Source organism: Camelus bactrianus, chromosome 10 (genome assembly GCF_048773025.1).
Source record: "Camelus bactrianus isolate YW-2024 breed Bactrian camel chromosome 10, ASM4877302v1, whole genome shotgun sequence".
NCBI classification, from domain to species: Eukaryota; Metazoa; Chordata; class Mammalia; order Artiodactyla; family Camelidae; genus Camelus; species Camelus bactrianus.
This window is the reverse complement of record NC_133548.1, coordinates 55,638,843-55,654,276: the sequence shown is the minus strand read 5'-3', so window position 1 is coordinate 55,654,276 and position 15,434 is coordinate 55,638,843. Positions and strand designations below refer to the sequence as shown.

Genomic DNA, 15,434 nt, shown 5'->3' with positions numbered 1-15,434 from the left:
TTTTGGTTTGCAATGCCTTTATTTCTGAATGTACGTGTGATTTCAACAAATACTTGTAACAAGCAAAATTAACAATATTGCTTAAGTACAATCAACAATATAAGATAAAGTGCAAAATTATCTGAAATCAGAGTATTCTGGATAAAACACTGGGAAAAACAATGGCTTCCCACCATTTAAAAGGCAAAACAGCACCTCTTTTCTCTTTGCTTCTCTTCAAGTGGTCAAAATGGTAAGAATGCTTTCCATGCCAATGGAGGTAAGAGTTTCCAAACAGACTTACCTTTGAAAGTCCAGTAATTGGGTTCAGGTGACATTTTGTGAAAACAATTCAGGAGACCAAGCACTTTTAGTGTCAGGCATGGAAGGTGGCCAGTTTTCTGAAAGTGGAAGGCAACATTTGACTTCTGAACAAGAACCAAGTCCCAACACTGACTCTTTGAAAATCCAGCCTGACCTTGTTCTGTTATATTCAGGAGTTTTCTGATTTGTAACTGCTGCTGTAAGCATATTCTTTAAATTTAACTCCTTCTTAATTAAACATTTATTAGTTCTTTGTTTGACATATTTCCGTTTTTTTCTTGGTAATTCTTTTTGATCAGGAGAATTATAAGCAGCAGGAAATTTCCTTAGACCCATGGCCTGGAATCCATGCATTTCTGAAAGAAATACTTTTTGTGTGGTAGGAGGGACCCATTCATCAACATCACTTTCAGGGCATTCAGCAACAGGACAGCTGTTGAAAATCGCTGGTTGTGTCATACCAGATATAGTAGGACTTCTGGATTTCTGGCTGGGTGTCTTTATATTTTTTGGACAGGTAGGGGTGGCTTGCTGTGTGTCATTTTCAGAGGAAAGCCTTGTTTTTTTATAGTTAACATCAAGATCTGAATAAAACGCAGGAAATTTTTTGAAAGCTCCTTTCATCCCGTCGTGAATCCTAGTTTGGTGGAATCGTGCAACTGGAGTTGACTGTGAACATGGAACAAAATCTTGGCTATCTTCAAAGTCATACTCCAAATCTGACTGAAAATGAGGTGAAGAGGAACGTGTTCTTGGATACAGAGAAGCAGATGTGCTTTGCAAGGATAATTTTTGTGAAGACTGGCTAGAGTTTTCAGAAAGGGATCTCAATGAAAAATCAGATTCTGTCTGACGACTTTCTGCCAAAGGCTTTCCCCACTGTAACAAAATATCCTGTGACTTTTTGGTCATTTCTGTTGCAATGTCCATTTCTTTAGCACTATCATCAAAGAGATCAGCAGAAGCGTTGTAGCCACCTTCATGACCAGTAGAACAGTTCTGTGTTAAGTTATTACTGGTGTGTTCATAATGCATTTCTTTCAGTGTATTCGTACTTCTATTTGGACTACTGCAGGGAGCTTCTAAAGGATATGTGAGTTTCCTGCAAATTGGAAAACTGTCACCCTGGTTCTTTGGCAACCTAGAGTACTGTTTATTTTCTAAGGTGTGAAGGCTGGAAACATCATTATATCTCCTAGAATGCAAAGTTGTCAACTTTTCACTCATTTCTGAAAGCGATTTTTCTCCACATCCATTAAAATATTTGCCTTTGAGACAAGAATGGTCACTCTCTGAAGCACTGCATGTAAGTGAAACTTCAGCCCTATGTGATGTAATTTCAGTAGACTTGAGAGTACTTGTTGTGCCTGAGCCTTTTGAAGATGGAAACAGAGCTGACAGATAAACATTTGGTAGAAAATTTTCAGATGTGTCTCTTCCACTACTACTTATAGAGATAGCCTCTGCGGTGTTCTCTGGATGTGACTCCTTACGAACACTAGGACTTAGATTCGCTTCACAGTTGGAAAGGAAGTTATCTTTGCTGGTGTTTGCTTTGGCTGTCACTTGTGGTGATCTTAAGGCTATGGGTGGCATATTCAGTATGCTAGTAGTTCTCTTGGGAGTTACTGATAACCTGCTGTGGTCTACAGGTAATTTACCAACATCATTATCTAGATGACATTTCCTGCTACTGACATCTGTGTGAGTTAGAGAAATCTCATTTTCGAAAGCTGCTAGAAATTCGTTTAGGCTTTCAGAGAATGGCAGATCATCCCAAATCTCAGGTTCACAGTCCTGGGAACCACCAGCTATCTCTTCAAATCTGAGTGATGGAGGTGGACAACACACAGATCTCTCCTGAAGGCCACGGAGGGTATCTACATCATGATACTGGCGATATTTTAGTTCACACTGGGAATACCTATTTTTAATTTCCACTGTACTGTGAAAGGATTTTGTATTAGTTGGCTCAAGGGGCTTTTCCACTTTCAAAGGGAATAAATTAGAGCCAGGGACTCTAATTTCATGATGATTGCTATGAACTGCTCTTGGCTGATAAGCTTGTAAGCCAGGTTCTTCACACAACTTTTGTGCTGTACTCTTTTTATCCATATATGAAACAAAGTTCCACGAAATATGAGTGGTATCATGGCAGGTGTTGGAACCAGTGGCCTCTGTAAAGGAGATGCACTTTCTGTTCTGGGAAAGAGTACCAATGGCCTTGCTTTGTTCTGAAGCTGAAAAATCATCATCTGTTAGTTGTGAATCAGTGGAAATGAGTTCAAGTGATGGCTGCCTGAATCCTGAAAAATTCTCTCTGCCATGGGACTCAAAACAACAAGAGCTGCTGTCAGGGCCACATATGCTGCTGAAATCACTACTTGAGTGTTCTAAAGCAAGGAAGCGGCTGCTAGGTGCCCGGGAACCACAACGAAGTTTCCTGACATCAGAAAGCTGCAAAAGCTGATGGAAATAGTCAATGACAGTGAAGCCTACAACACCTGGGTCTGGTAGAACAATCTGGCAAGCTATAAGCGCTTTAACTTCTTTCTTGAGGTCTGAGCACTGCTGTAAGAAGTTATTGGAACCTGAACCTTGTCCATATTGGTTTTCAAAATTCTATGAAAGAAGTAAATAAATGTAAATGAGAATAAAATTTTCTTCCTTTGACTCAAATGTGAAACAGGGTTTAAAAGGTTAAAACAGATGCAATTATAACCCCACTCCCATAATTTCATTTCCTCTCGTATTGCAGGCAGAGTAGCCTACCCTTTGGGCTTTTCTCACTATTCAGTTGTGGAGGGCTCTCTTCCCCTTTTAAAATTCTGATTCCAGTAGAGGCAGAGTAGCCTATAACACTAGAGGAACTGAAATTATAGGGAAGTAAACCTTGTAGTAAAGAGACTTGCCTTCAAATCCTGGTTCTAACATTTCCCAGTGTTGGGGCTTTGAACAAGTAATTAGTTTTCTCATTTATAAAATAGGGATAAATGTGTAGGATTATTGTATTAGCAATAACAACACAAAAAACTATAGTGCTTAGCAAATATAGTAGATGCTCAATAAATGGTAGCTACCATTACATCCTCATTAGCTTCCATAAACTTTGAGTATTTAAGGAAATGCTCTCATTTCTTTAAAAAAAAAAAAGAAGAAAAGAAAAAGAGCCATCTAAGATTGTAACAAAGAAAACTTCTGTAGCTCCTGGTTTCACTTTCCCTTTGGGTTTTTCTCACTGTTCAGTTGTGGAGTGCTCTATTCCCCTTTTTAAAACACTGATTCCAATGTAGACAAAATTTTCATTTGTTCCCTTTAGCATACAAGAGGCAGAAAATGATGACTCCTTCAGAGTCAGCACATTTTTTAGACTTTTCCTACAGTTACTTTGGTAATTATTTAAGATGATCCTTCCCAATCTATTTGTAGAGTTATCAATACTCAGTTGCTTTGCCTTCAATGTTAGTTCCCTCCTTTTATAGATGAGAGAATTAAAAAGCCAGAGTTAATGAAAGTTTTGCTACAGAATCTGAACCGAATTTAGAGGATACAATAGATACCAAATATCAAAACATCTAACACTTCTGAATTTATACTAAATTTAGATTTTTAAAGCTCTGAAAGCATTTGAACTGGGTTCTTCTAACTTTTGAAAGAGGAAGTTGTCACCATGGTGTTTTAACAAATCACCTAAAGCCTATTTTTACATAGCTTAAAAGTGCTTCTACAGGCCCTCACATTTATGACTCCTAAAAACTATTTAGAAAATTCAAACCATCTCATTACAATGGAAATGTTAGCATAATACTAAAAAGAATGCTAGTCTCAATTACCGTCACTCCAAAAATGAAGCTTTGTCCAACAAAGCAAGTTTCAACTGCTTTAGTTAATAGGTTCTGAGTTGTATCACTGTCCAGTGTTTCGGGAATTTCATTAGGATCCTGAATATACCTTGATTGAAAAGAAAATTAAAAATGTGAAGAGATAAGCTTTGAAATTTTAACTTGCCATGAAGTCAGAAGATACAATTGGTTTGAAAATGCAGCATGAACCCTATGAGTTTACATATAGGGGGAAAAAATGACTTTAAGAGCTAGTCATTTTGTTCCCTCTAGGTTCTTATAGCCTAGAAAGACAAAAATAATTGATCAAGTGTGATTAAAGTAGATGCCTGCCTAGTAATTAGGCAGCAGTTATTCTAAAAGTGGCAGTGGGAGTAGTGGTGGGATCTTTAGCACCCTTCTCCTCAAAGCAGAGGGAAGTCTTTCCTTCTCCCTGGCAATCCTGGCTGTGGTCCCTGGGCTCTTTCATCAAATCAGTTTGCTCTCAACAACAAGAAGACAGAGATTTCCTTAGTTAAGTGATTAGGGGAGAAGGGTAGAAGATTGAAGGGGAAAAAAAAGATTCAACTGCTTATATATATATATATATATATATATATATATATATATATATCCTTACATTCTCAGGACAACATCTTAACAGGTCAAGCTATGCAGATGAAGTTGCAATGCAAATTAAATAAATGAAAAAAATTCAAATTCTGATAATGTAAATATTCCTTCAAATAGCTTCTTCCACTGCAAGAGATCTTAGCCTCTTGAATGCTAACCTCAATTTGAATAATCTTTCAGTTTGAAACAATTTTATTTTCTTAGTCTGTATTTCCATAACTTGGATTAGAGTTTTGTAATTTAATACTCTAATTATAGCTTAGTTGGCCTAACTAAAAGGAGCATGGTTTAACAATATGTATTGAGGAAATAAACATCTTTCATTTCAACTCTTGATTATATTTTAAAGGAACCAACAATACGAGGTTGAGTGATCATCTTTTTACTAAATGTGTATTACCTTAAAAACACATTATCTTCAAATTCTATTGATGTACTAAAGGAGTAGCTAGGAAAAAGAATGCTTTAAATATTCTTACCTGTGCAAACCAGTGGCTGTAAGACCAAAAAATGCATCTAAGCAGCTTCCAAATACAGTAATACCAAACAATTTGTTTGACTCTGCAACTTTTAAGGAAAGTTTATATCTGTAACTAGCATTTTCAGCTTCACCAGTAGAGCCACATTTTGGACAATTAGACCTGGAAAAAGGGAAGAAAAAAATCATAGAGATAGTCACTAATTTTTTTTATATGATGTAAAACAAATCTGGAAAAGTAAAAATCAAAAATAATATTTTGTATACAAATGTACATACAATTTACATTCTTTTTAAACGATTTCAGATCAACCACTTTTGAATTTTCTCTGTCCATAACAGTTAATTTTACTGATTTAAATAAAGTAGCACCAAACTGATAGAAACTGAAGGTGGGGAGGAGAGGGAGAGAGAAGAAGGAGGTTAGCTGGTTGGTTGTTACTGGGTAGCTAAATCATCATTAACAAACTGAGGCATATTATAGTCTGAGGTTGGGGGTGGGGGCAAAATAATATAATAAAGGGAGTGCCACACCAACAGAAGACCTGAAATTTAATGTCTGTTTTCTGTTAAGAGAATAATGCCTATTAAGGGAATAATGAATAATCTTGAAATGTTTAATAAATATTTATACACAAGGTACCTAGTTATATTTTTCTGACTATTAAAAGAATAACCTTACTTTCTTTAATTCATTGAAATATACTAAAAATTTATTAGATTACAAAAATTAGGCATAAAACATCTTGTTTCACTTGCTTGTAAGGCAATTATGCAATTATGGCCAAAGGCTTTCCTATCAAAAACTACTATGTGTCAAGTGTAATATCACTGTTATGTACTAGCTGTCTGGCCTTGGGATAGATACCAAATCCCTTAAACCTAGACTCCCTCATCGGTGAAATCCAGGGTTGAAGAAGGATAAAGTGAGACGAAGTATAAGAAAGGTAAGTAAAGAAAGGATCTAGTACAGATCTTGCCAAATTAATGTTTAGTCTGCTTCTCCCTCATAATTATACTAAATATTGTGAGGGTTACTGTCACTTTTACTTATGTTTCCCTCTTTTCTAGTTATTTGCAATATAGAACTCTGATCTCCATCTTTCACATTCTTAATTTAGCAAACTGACCCCTTAAAATATCTTATGGTAATGGTTAATCCTATGTTTCTTCATGTCGCTAATGATCTGGCTTAAAAATGAATGGCAAAATGCAAATAGAAAATAATGTTGAACATAGTTGTATAAATTTGGTTGCTGCCATATATGCCACTAGGGGGAGCCTAAATTCCACAGCTCACAAGGTGATTATTTTGAACAGAGGTTAATCCTTCCTGTAAGAAGTTGCTGATTCCTGGGGGAAGGGTGTAGCTCAGTGGTAGAAAGCATGCTTAGCATGCATGAGGTCATGGGTTCAATCCTCAGTACCTCCATTAAAAATAAATAAATAAACCTAATTACCCCCTCCCCTCCAAAAAACCACAAACAACAAAAAGAAAGTTATTGACTCATCATCATTACATCTGTGCTAATTATTACTTTTTTCCCCCACACTGAGGTTGGATCTGTGCCAATCCATTCATATACTCCTAACCAAATCTGCTGTAGTTTGTGCTACAGTCCAGACATAGAATAAAGTGAAGGTAATTGACTCATCAAGGGATAGAACCTCATTAGTACCAAGCTCTCATAAAATGAACTAACTGTTTTGAATATATATTAGAATGTCTTTAAAGATTACATATTAATAATGTATTCATGTCTAATGTAAAATTCCCAGCAAATTCTAGAATTAATATGCATCCGTATTTTACATTTATAAATGTTTTCAATATACATTATTTCATTCTGATAGGTAAACAAAGCATTTACTCCCACACACAAACTGGGGGAATTGGGGTAAATTTTTGCCTGACGTGACAAAGTTGGTGAATTTTATGACCAAATACAAGGCTTTGGATTCCCAGCTTGGAGTTCTTTCCTGTACGGTAACTATAAGAATGGAATGGTTAGTAATGAACTATCTTGCAAACAGAGTATCAATGATAGCCTAACAAAGGCTAGGTCTATTAGTATTAATGCATATACCCACTAAATTATATATACTTTTATATTACATATAAAATGAAAATATTTATTTATGCAGTTTCCTTTAATCCTGTAGGGAATAAGTCTGGACTGAAATAAGTAATTGTTAGTATGGAGTAATATAGATCACAGCTTTTCAAACTTTAATATGCATACCAAACACCTAAGAATCTTGTTAAAATGAAGATTCTGAGTCAGTAAATCTGAGACAAGGCCCAAGATCCTGCATTTCTAATAAGCTCCCAGGGTGACACCAATGCAGCTGTTCCTCAGAACACTTTGAGAAGCAAGGGTAGAGACAACACATTCAAATAATAGTCGCCTGATTTAACTTCTAGAGGCAACCCAATTTCCAAAATGTTATTTGTTATGGAATCTAATTTTCAAACATTTTTGGTCTCAGGACCCTTTATATTCCTAAAAATTAATGAGACTACCAAAGAGCTTTTGTTTATGTGGGTAATATCTGTCTATATTTCCAACTGAATATGAGAAAGTAAATAAAAGTGAGAAAATTGAGAATTCTAAAAAATACTTATTTATTCCTCAAAAAAATCCATTGCATAGGTAACAAAAAGAACATATTTTTATGAAAAATAACTATGTGTTCCAAAATAAATTAGTGAGAAGAGAATGGCATTGTTTTGTATTTTGCAAACCTCTTTAATGTCTGGCTTAATAAAGACAGTTGTATTCTCATACCTCCTTCTCTGCTCAATCTGTTGTGATATCACATGTCATGGAGTCTCTGGAAAACTCTACTATGCACTTTTAAGAGAATGAGATTGAAAGGCAAATAATGCCTTAGAATTATTATGAAAAGTTTTGACCCCCAAGAAGCCTTTGAAAGGATCTATCTGAAATAATACTGGTAATTTGCTAGTTTTTTGTTTGATACCAGTTAAAACACCAAATTTCATTCATTTTTCTATGTTAGTGTATTTATATTTAGCCCCAAAGTAGAAAAATTGATGAGATTAGTAATTCTTAGTGTTTTCTTGGCCTTGAAACCCTTTGAGAAAGACATAAAAAAGTCTTTATCTGTATCTTCATCTATGTCATGGAATCCTTTTTGAAATGGAATCTAACTTGGAACCCTAATACAAGGCTGAGACTAGAGCTCTTGTTGAAACTAAAGTGGGAACTCTAAAGCCTTACAATCCACTATTACGTCTTTAATCTTACATCCTAGAAGCATACAGCCCTAAAGCGCTGCAGAACATAATTTGAAAACCACCACTGACTGCTCTAATCTTGGAGGTTGTTGTCTCTAAGGATTTGGGGTTCAATGACAAACTTTAAGGAGCAGTCTTTTTGCTCTTCATTGTCTCTAAAATCTAGAGTATGAAATGTCTGTCATAAACTTGCCATGCTGCAGCAGTAAGGAATTTCCATTTCCTGTGCTGGCTTACAACAGACTCCAGGTAAGGGAAAAGGAAAGCAGAAATAACAGTAGAAAAGATAAGCACCTGAAATTATGGGAATAAGACTTTTTATAGCACCGTCAATGTAATATCTATAGAGGACAGGCTATATTTCTGGGGACTATGTTTCCATAGGCAAGGACCAAGTGCTGTGGATTATATGTGCCTCAATGGAGCAATTAGAGCTCACTTTTCCTGGGGCATCTTAAATGCTGGGAGAGAAAGAGGGGTAGGTGTTCACTGGATACAAATTTCACTACTCATTAGGAGGTAACAGTGATTAGGAAGGTAGACAGCTTTGTTTAGGCTTGAGTATGTTTCTGCCACTATCTAGTTGGTTGTGTGATTTGGGGTAAGTTCTTTAATCTTTCTAAGCTTTAATTTTCTCCTCTGAAAGTTAGCATTAACAGTAGCATCACCTCACAGGGCTGTTGTATCAAAAGATATAATGTTTAAAAGCTCCTAGCATCATGCCTAGCATATAGTAAACATTCATTAATGTTATCTATTGTTATTACCAGTCTAAAGAGGTAAAAATGGAAGTATTGTTCAACCTAAATTTTTGTTGTAGATTATCTTTAAAAAGAAATGACTTGGGGGAAAAAACTCGGTTTTAAAAAAATTTCACATCTGTATATTATTGATTACATATCACATAATATTTGAAGCATTTAAGCATTTATTAATTCATTTGATCCTTACAACAGCCCTATGAAACAGGTATTATTACTTTCTCCATTTTGAGATCCAGATAATTTAAGTGACTTGCCCAAGGCTACAGAGCTTTTAAGTAGCAGGGTTGAGATTTGTACTCAGGCAGTCTGGCTCCAGGGAACTGTGCTTTTTAATTACCAGGATAAATGCTATTATATCCCAAGATCATACAATTATCAAGTGTCAGAGCCTATCTGCAACCTTGTTGCAGTCTCCAAAGTTTGAAACTATTCTATTATACCACACTGCTTCTAAGAATAGGCCCTGATCAAAGGGAAACAGTCCTAGGGTTTTAGTTTTTTTCAGGAAATAGGTAGAAATCTAAAAAATGGGTGAACCTACGTCCAGATCTAAGACAACCTAGACACTATCATACTGTCATTTATTCATTCACTGAACAAACATTTATTGCGTATTTTCTATGAACTAAACTATAGATTGAACGCTAAGGATTTAGTGATGAATAATACAAATAGGTTCTTTCTCTCAGAGTTGACAATGAGTACTTGAAAGAATAGCTTAATAAAGTAATAATAATAATTAATGGAAGGATGACTTTGAGTCCAGATGTGCGTTAGAGCTGCCAGTTCCTCCCCATGTGATTCTAATGAGACAAAAAGACTAGTTAAGAATCATTGCTGGCCTACTGTTCTTGCTTATATACTACCAGGTACTTACTAGGTAGATAGTCTTCTCCTCTCCTCCAGGCAGAGAGAATGTGTTCTTAAGGAACTCCAACCCTACCTCTCACTTGCACTCTATGAAGATCAGAGAAGAAACTGAGGTTCTCAGCCTGAAGTAAGTGGCCTGAATCTGAGCACCGTAATCAAGTATCATGTGCCGAGCACTGCCCCAGCTGCTGAAGGAGACGGGGATTACAACAACGGTCCCTATTCTCCAGTTTATTTGTTAAAAAAAAAACCACCCTGGAGATTATGCAAAAATAAACAACGAACAAACAAAAAAACCCTATACTATTTCCAGGGATATCCCAGAAGGAGGCTAAGTTTTTGTATTAGGTTCGTGATTTCCTCTGAGAAATTATTTTTCTTCTCTGAAGCAGGTACTTAGCAAAGATTTGGAGATAATCTGAAACTTCCCTCTAGTAATAGAGGATTACCAGCCAATTCTATTCTAGGATTTACAGAAGAACCTCAAAGAATCTTATGTCCTGGTAAGAATTTAATCCTTATTTGCCTTTGAGCCATGGGAAATCTACAACATACACTTGTATTTCCTCTCTCACATTTACAGACTTTATCTTTACCTTTTGGAGATCAGGATTATCCGAGAAAAGCACCTTTGACATGAAGGATATATAAAACTCGAATTCTGGAGAGCAAGAACTGAGGCGAGAAGAAATTTTCTTCTTCTATTCATGTGTTCTCACTGTGGCCTGAGAAACAAAACAGCCATGGGATGAATGGCAGATCTTTAATTGTATGTGCATAATTCATTTCCTAGGAAAACACTTAACCTTCACTGCAAAGCTGATAGATTTTTTTTTTGCATTAAATGTCAGTGTACTGAAAAACTAATTCTCTTTTTCTGCTTAATTAATTAAGAAAATAAGATTTAAAACAGAGTAGCTCAAATATGCTATTTCTGAATAAATGCTCCAGCCCTGTAATTCATAAAAGCTATCATTTAGCTTCTTTCAATATCTTTATAAGCCATATAGAACTTGTTTCTACCATTAATAAGTAGGAATGTAAATGAATTTACACGACTGTTGTATCAAATCTAAACTGGTGGGAAAACAGTTCTTTTTAGCTGAAAAAATCACTTTATTTCAGTGTGTACACTTTTATACAGCTAGATGAGGGAAAAAAGGCAATTTAGAATGTGCAAACCAAAAAGAATGCTGCATGGTCAAAGGAGAGTTCAAAGAGCTTTATGAGCCTTGTATAAAACATATCAGAGAAGTAAAAACAATAAAATAGCAATGTTCTCCTCTTTCATAATTTCTTTTTAAAAATTCAAATGTTGGTTTATCAAAATTTAAAAATTGATTAGCTTATTTATAGCATAATATAAATGGTCTGAAATAAGTCTCTGTACATGTTCAAGATAAAGCTTTTTCAACAAATTTTCATCTGTAAACACATGGCAAAAGCTTTCAATTTCTGAAAATGGGTGAAACTGTTTCTGAGACTGGCATCAGTAAATTTTGACAAAGTGGAAGTCATCAGTTTAAAAATCATAAAAGAATCTTTTAGGTATAGTAGTACATTTATATAGAATATATATACAATATATTATATAGTACTATATACGATAGACAAATAACTTCAAGAGATAGATAATTAAAAAAAAAGAGTAATTAGAAACCGAAAAAAAAAAAAATCCTGCTGTTTAGAATGAATCCTCAATTCCTGACAATGCCTGCAAGGACAATGCCTGCAAGGCCCTAGCTCATCCTGCCCACCTCCTTGATCTCACCTTGTACCACTCACCCCCTTAATCACTGCATTTCAAATCATGCTAGCCTTCTTTCTGCTCCTCGAACACACCAAATATTTCCTCTTCTCAAGCTTCTGTACTTACTGTTCCCTTTGTCTAGAATGCTCTTTCTACTCTTAGTTCTTCAAATAGCTGGCTTATTTTCATCCTTCAATCTTTACTCCTCAGAGAGCCCCATTTTATCTCAAGTAGATACCTCCTTCCTCTTAGTTTCTATGACATCACCCATTTATTCCTTTTTGGTATTAATCATCCTTGTGATACATGCAATCATGAAAATGTATATATTGGATGATATATACTTACTTATTTTTCTTGGTTCTACAACCATTAGTCTAAATTTTCATGAAGATGAGGACCTGGCCTAACAAGTCACCAATAAATGAAAAACTTGTATAAGCAGAAATATTTGGGAATTAATTTCTAAATTAATTGTACAAGCACTAATTACTGTATTTTTAAAGGAAGGGTGGTTAAATTGTCATTATTTAATGGTTTATTGCCCTCTAGTGGAGAAATAAGTATGTTTAGAAAACTATAACTTCATGGTAAATTTGAGAACTGAAATGAAAAAAGTCATTAAAATATTTTTTACTATTTGTGTTTCATTGTGTAAACTCAAGCAAAAAGACTTTCCATTCATTGACTGGTGGGCAAAAATGCAATAAGGTCCTTTCAGGCAGTCACTTAAGTTATTCCCTTTGCTGTATTCATAGTATTTCCTTATACTTGTCATCTAGTTTGTTTTCTTCTTTCTCTCTCTCTCTCCACTGCCTGACTTGCAGTAGGGTAAATTCATGTTTGATGGATAACTGAATGAACCATCAGGGATGAGTAAATACTAAAGTTAGAAAAACATGATCATAGACTTAGGAACAATTTTATATATGGTATCTATTGCAATTTATCTTTCCTGTTTGATTTTATTGGGAAGGATGGTGATATAGCATTATATTTCTTTCATCCCATCATAGTCAGCAAACCATATTCCAATTTAAAAAGTTCAATATATTTACTTATTTATCAATTATTTATTGTGTAGCTGGTAAATACCAGGTGATGGGAATAATATATTTTGACAGACAGACAAGGTCCCTACCTGGTCACTAGACTTATAGTCTAGTGCAAGAGACAGATTTTAAACCAATAATCACACCAAAAAACTGAAATTGTGGAAAATTCAATAAAGGAAGTGTACAGAATATTATGAGAAAATATAACAAGAGGACCGATTTAGTCTTACCTTGAGGGGATGTGGACATAAGGGATAATAGGCCTACAGATAACCTTCTTTTGAAAAGTATTTTCTCTGAGTTGTCAGATTATTTGAAGATGATCTTTATTTCCTTTATATAGTCAAAATATTTTCTAAATCCATTACTGTTATAAATCAATAAATATAATAAAAGTACTAGGCAGGGAACTTAGCAATAATGTACAAAGAAAAACCTGGGTTCTCTCAATCTCTCACATATAGAAGTAGAAACAAGGAGGCTGAGATGGGGAGAGAGGAAGAAAAGTATAAATGCTAGGGAGTTAATTAGGGCCTCAGCTGGCTTTTGTTTTGAAGGCCCAGAGACTGTTCAAGTCAACGTCCAGGAATGAAGACTGATAGACTAACGCTTATGAAAATATGTGGGGTCCAGGTGGACACATTACAGTGCATTTCTAATTAAACATGGAATACTCTGGAATACTTGCTTTCTCTCTTTCTAGTCAAGCCATGTGGGAGATCAACCATAATCCAAGATGCTTTACTAATTTACCATGAAAATTACTGTCAGAGGGAAGGGACTCATCTTAAGCCCGTATTTTCTTTTGGATATAACTACATGTTAAGCCAAATTATAAACAGAAAGTTACTTGAAGAAGGGGCATTAGGTGAAGCAAATATTAATGGAATCAGGCCAATATAGTTGATGCATCCTTTTCGCACTGGAGATGTTTTTGTCAATGCGCCCAGATATGTAAGCTCATTGATTATCACTCTTGTACCCCATTTTCATACTAGCCAAGTGGTTCTCAAACTTTAGTATGCATCAGTATCACCAGCAACATTGGGCTTCTTTTAGGTTCTTGAACACTAAGACGTTAAGCTCTTTCCTGCTTTAGGGCTTTGGCATAACCTATTCACTCTGGAATGTCCTTCCTTTCCTCTGTTGCACGGCTGCATCATTCTCATCTTTTAGGCCTCAATTTAAGTGTCAACTCCTCAGAGAGGCCTTCCCAGACTAACTTAAATAGGTTCTCCTTTATTCTTCTCAAGTCCACCGATAAAAGGCTTAAGTTCCACGAGGACAAGAATGTCACATCGTGTTCACCATTGTAATCCTAGTACCTAGCAGTTCTTGGCACAGAGGAGGGAGGCACTTACAAACAATCTGTAGAATGAGGAACTACTGGGTGCTTTGTGACTCAATCTTGCAGAGTCAGGAAAGGCTTCCTGACTTAGAAGGCTTCATAAACTAAATTTTAAGGAATAAGAATTAGCTGGGTTGGGGATGGGATTTAGGAGAGGTCTGGAGGTGAGGGATGGTGCATTTGGGGAACTCAAAATGACATTCTGAATGGTTGGAGCATAGGGCTAGAGTGAAGAAAAAAACAAAGCCAGATGGGAAGGGTTAACCATGTTAAGAAGTTTAGACTTAAACCTTAAGTTAGAGCAAATAGATGCAACCAAAAGAAAGGTGATTAATGGGGAGAGGCCTGATCAGATTTGGGTTTGATCAGCCTGGCAACATGGAGACTGGACTGGAATGTAACAAGACTGAAAGAAGCAGAACCAGGTGAGAGGCTAGTGTCGTAGTTATGTAGCAGTCTTGCTGAACCAAAGTAGTAACAGTAAAAGTGGCGGTAAGTGTAGGGGTTTGAGATACTCAAGAGACTAGTATGACTGGCTGGATGTGAGAGAAAAGAAGGCATCTAGAAAACATTCAAAGTTTCTGTTTTGAGCACCCTGCTCAGTTAAGCACTTTTCCGTCTGGGTCATAAAAGCAGTTTGGAAAAGACCCCTTTTGAGCACGTATTACTCAGCATAGCAGCCAGCTGAATACGTATTTCTGAGTACCTGAAAGGCTGGAGCAGCACCTTTTCCTCTCTGTATTTCCGGATCCAGACATTCACCCGTGTCCAGTCCGATGGCACAGTAAATATTCGACAAACGTTCGGTGAGTGATTACAACAGCACTGTCTAAAATTAAAAAACTTAACCTTACACTTCTACCCTCATAACCGCCCTTTTACGGAAGAGACTGACTCCTGAAAAAAAACCAACATAGATAGCTCGGAGTCTCACTCATAATGACGTTAAGGGTCCCGTTAGGAGTCTCCAGCCCTTGCTCCCCGAGAACCTCCTCCATCAGCTCCTCACCTGAGGCAGAAGACCGGGGCCCTGTCCGGGCAAAGCTCAGTGACGCCGGCCGGCAGGGATCAGCCACAAGCCAAGAGCGCTCCAATCAAATCTCCCGCGCCGTCTTCCGCCGGAAGTGACGCTTGGTCGCCCTTCCTCAGA

The 15,434-nt window shown here is 36.2% G+C and overlaps 1 protein-coding gene across 2 annotated transcripts; it reads right to left on the bottom strand.

The window, feature by feature from the left end:
* Positions 1 to 15,432, bottom strand: DDIAS (DNA damage induced apoptosis suppressor). 2 transcript variants are annotated; one of them, XM_045508950.2, is made up of 5 exons: positions 15,294 to 15,432; positions 10,728 to 10,856; positions 5,237 to 5,398; positions 4,137 to 4,254; positions 1 to 2,925 (listed from the first exon to the last, which is right to left on the bottom strand). In XM_045508950.2, the coding sequence occupies exons 2-5, from the start codon at positions 10,838 to 10,840 to the stop codon at positions 307 to 309; spliced, it is 3,012 nt and encodes a 1,003-aa protein (XP_045364906.2). In that variant the 5' UTR covers positions 10,841 to 10,856; positions 15,294 to 15,432; the 3' UTR covers positions 1 to 306. The 2 variants fall into 2 exon arrangements, with proteins under 2 accessions (XP_045364906.2, XP_074228855.1); XM_074372754.1 differs by lacking the exon at positions 15,294 to 15,432 and adding an exon at positions 14,991 to 15,267.
* Between the last annotated feature and the right edge of the window lie 2 nt (positions 15,433 to 15,434).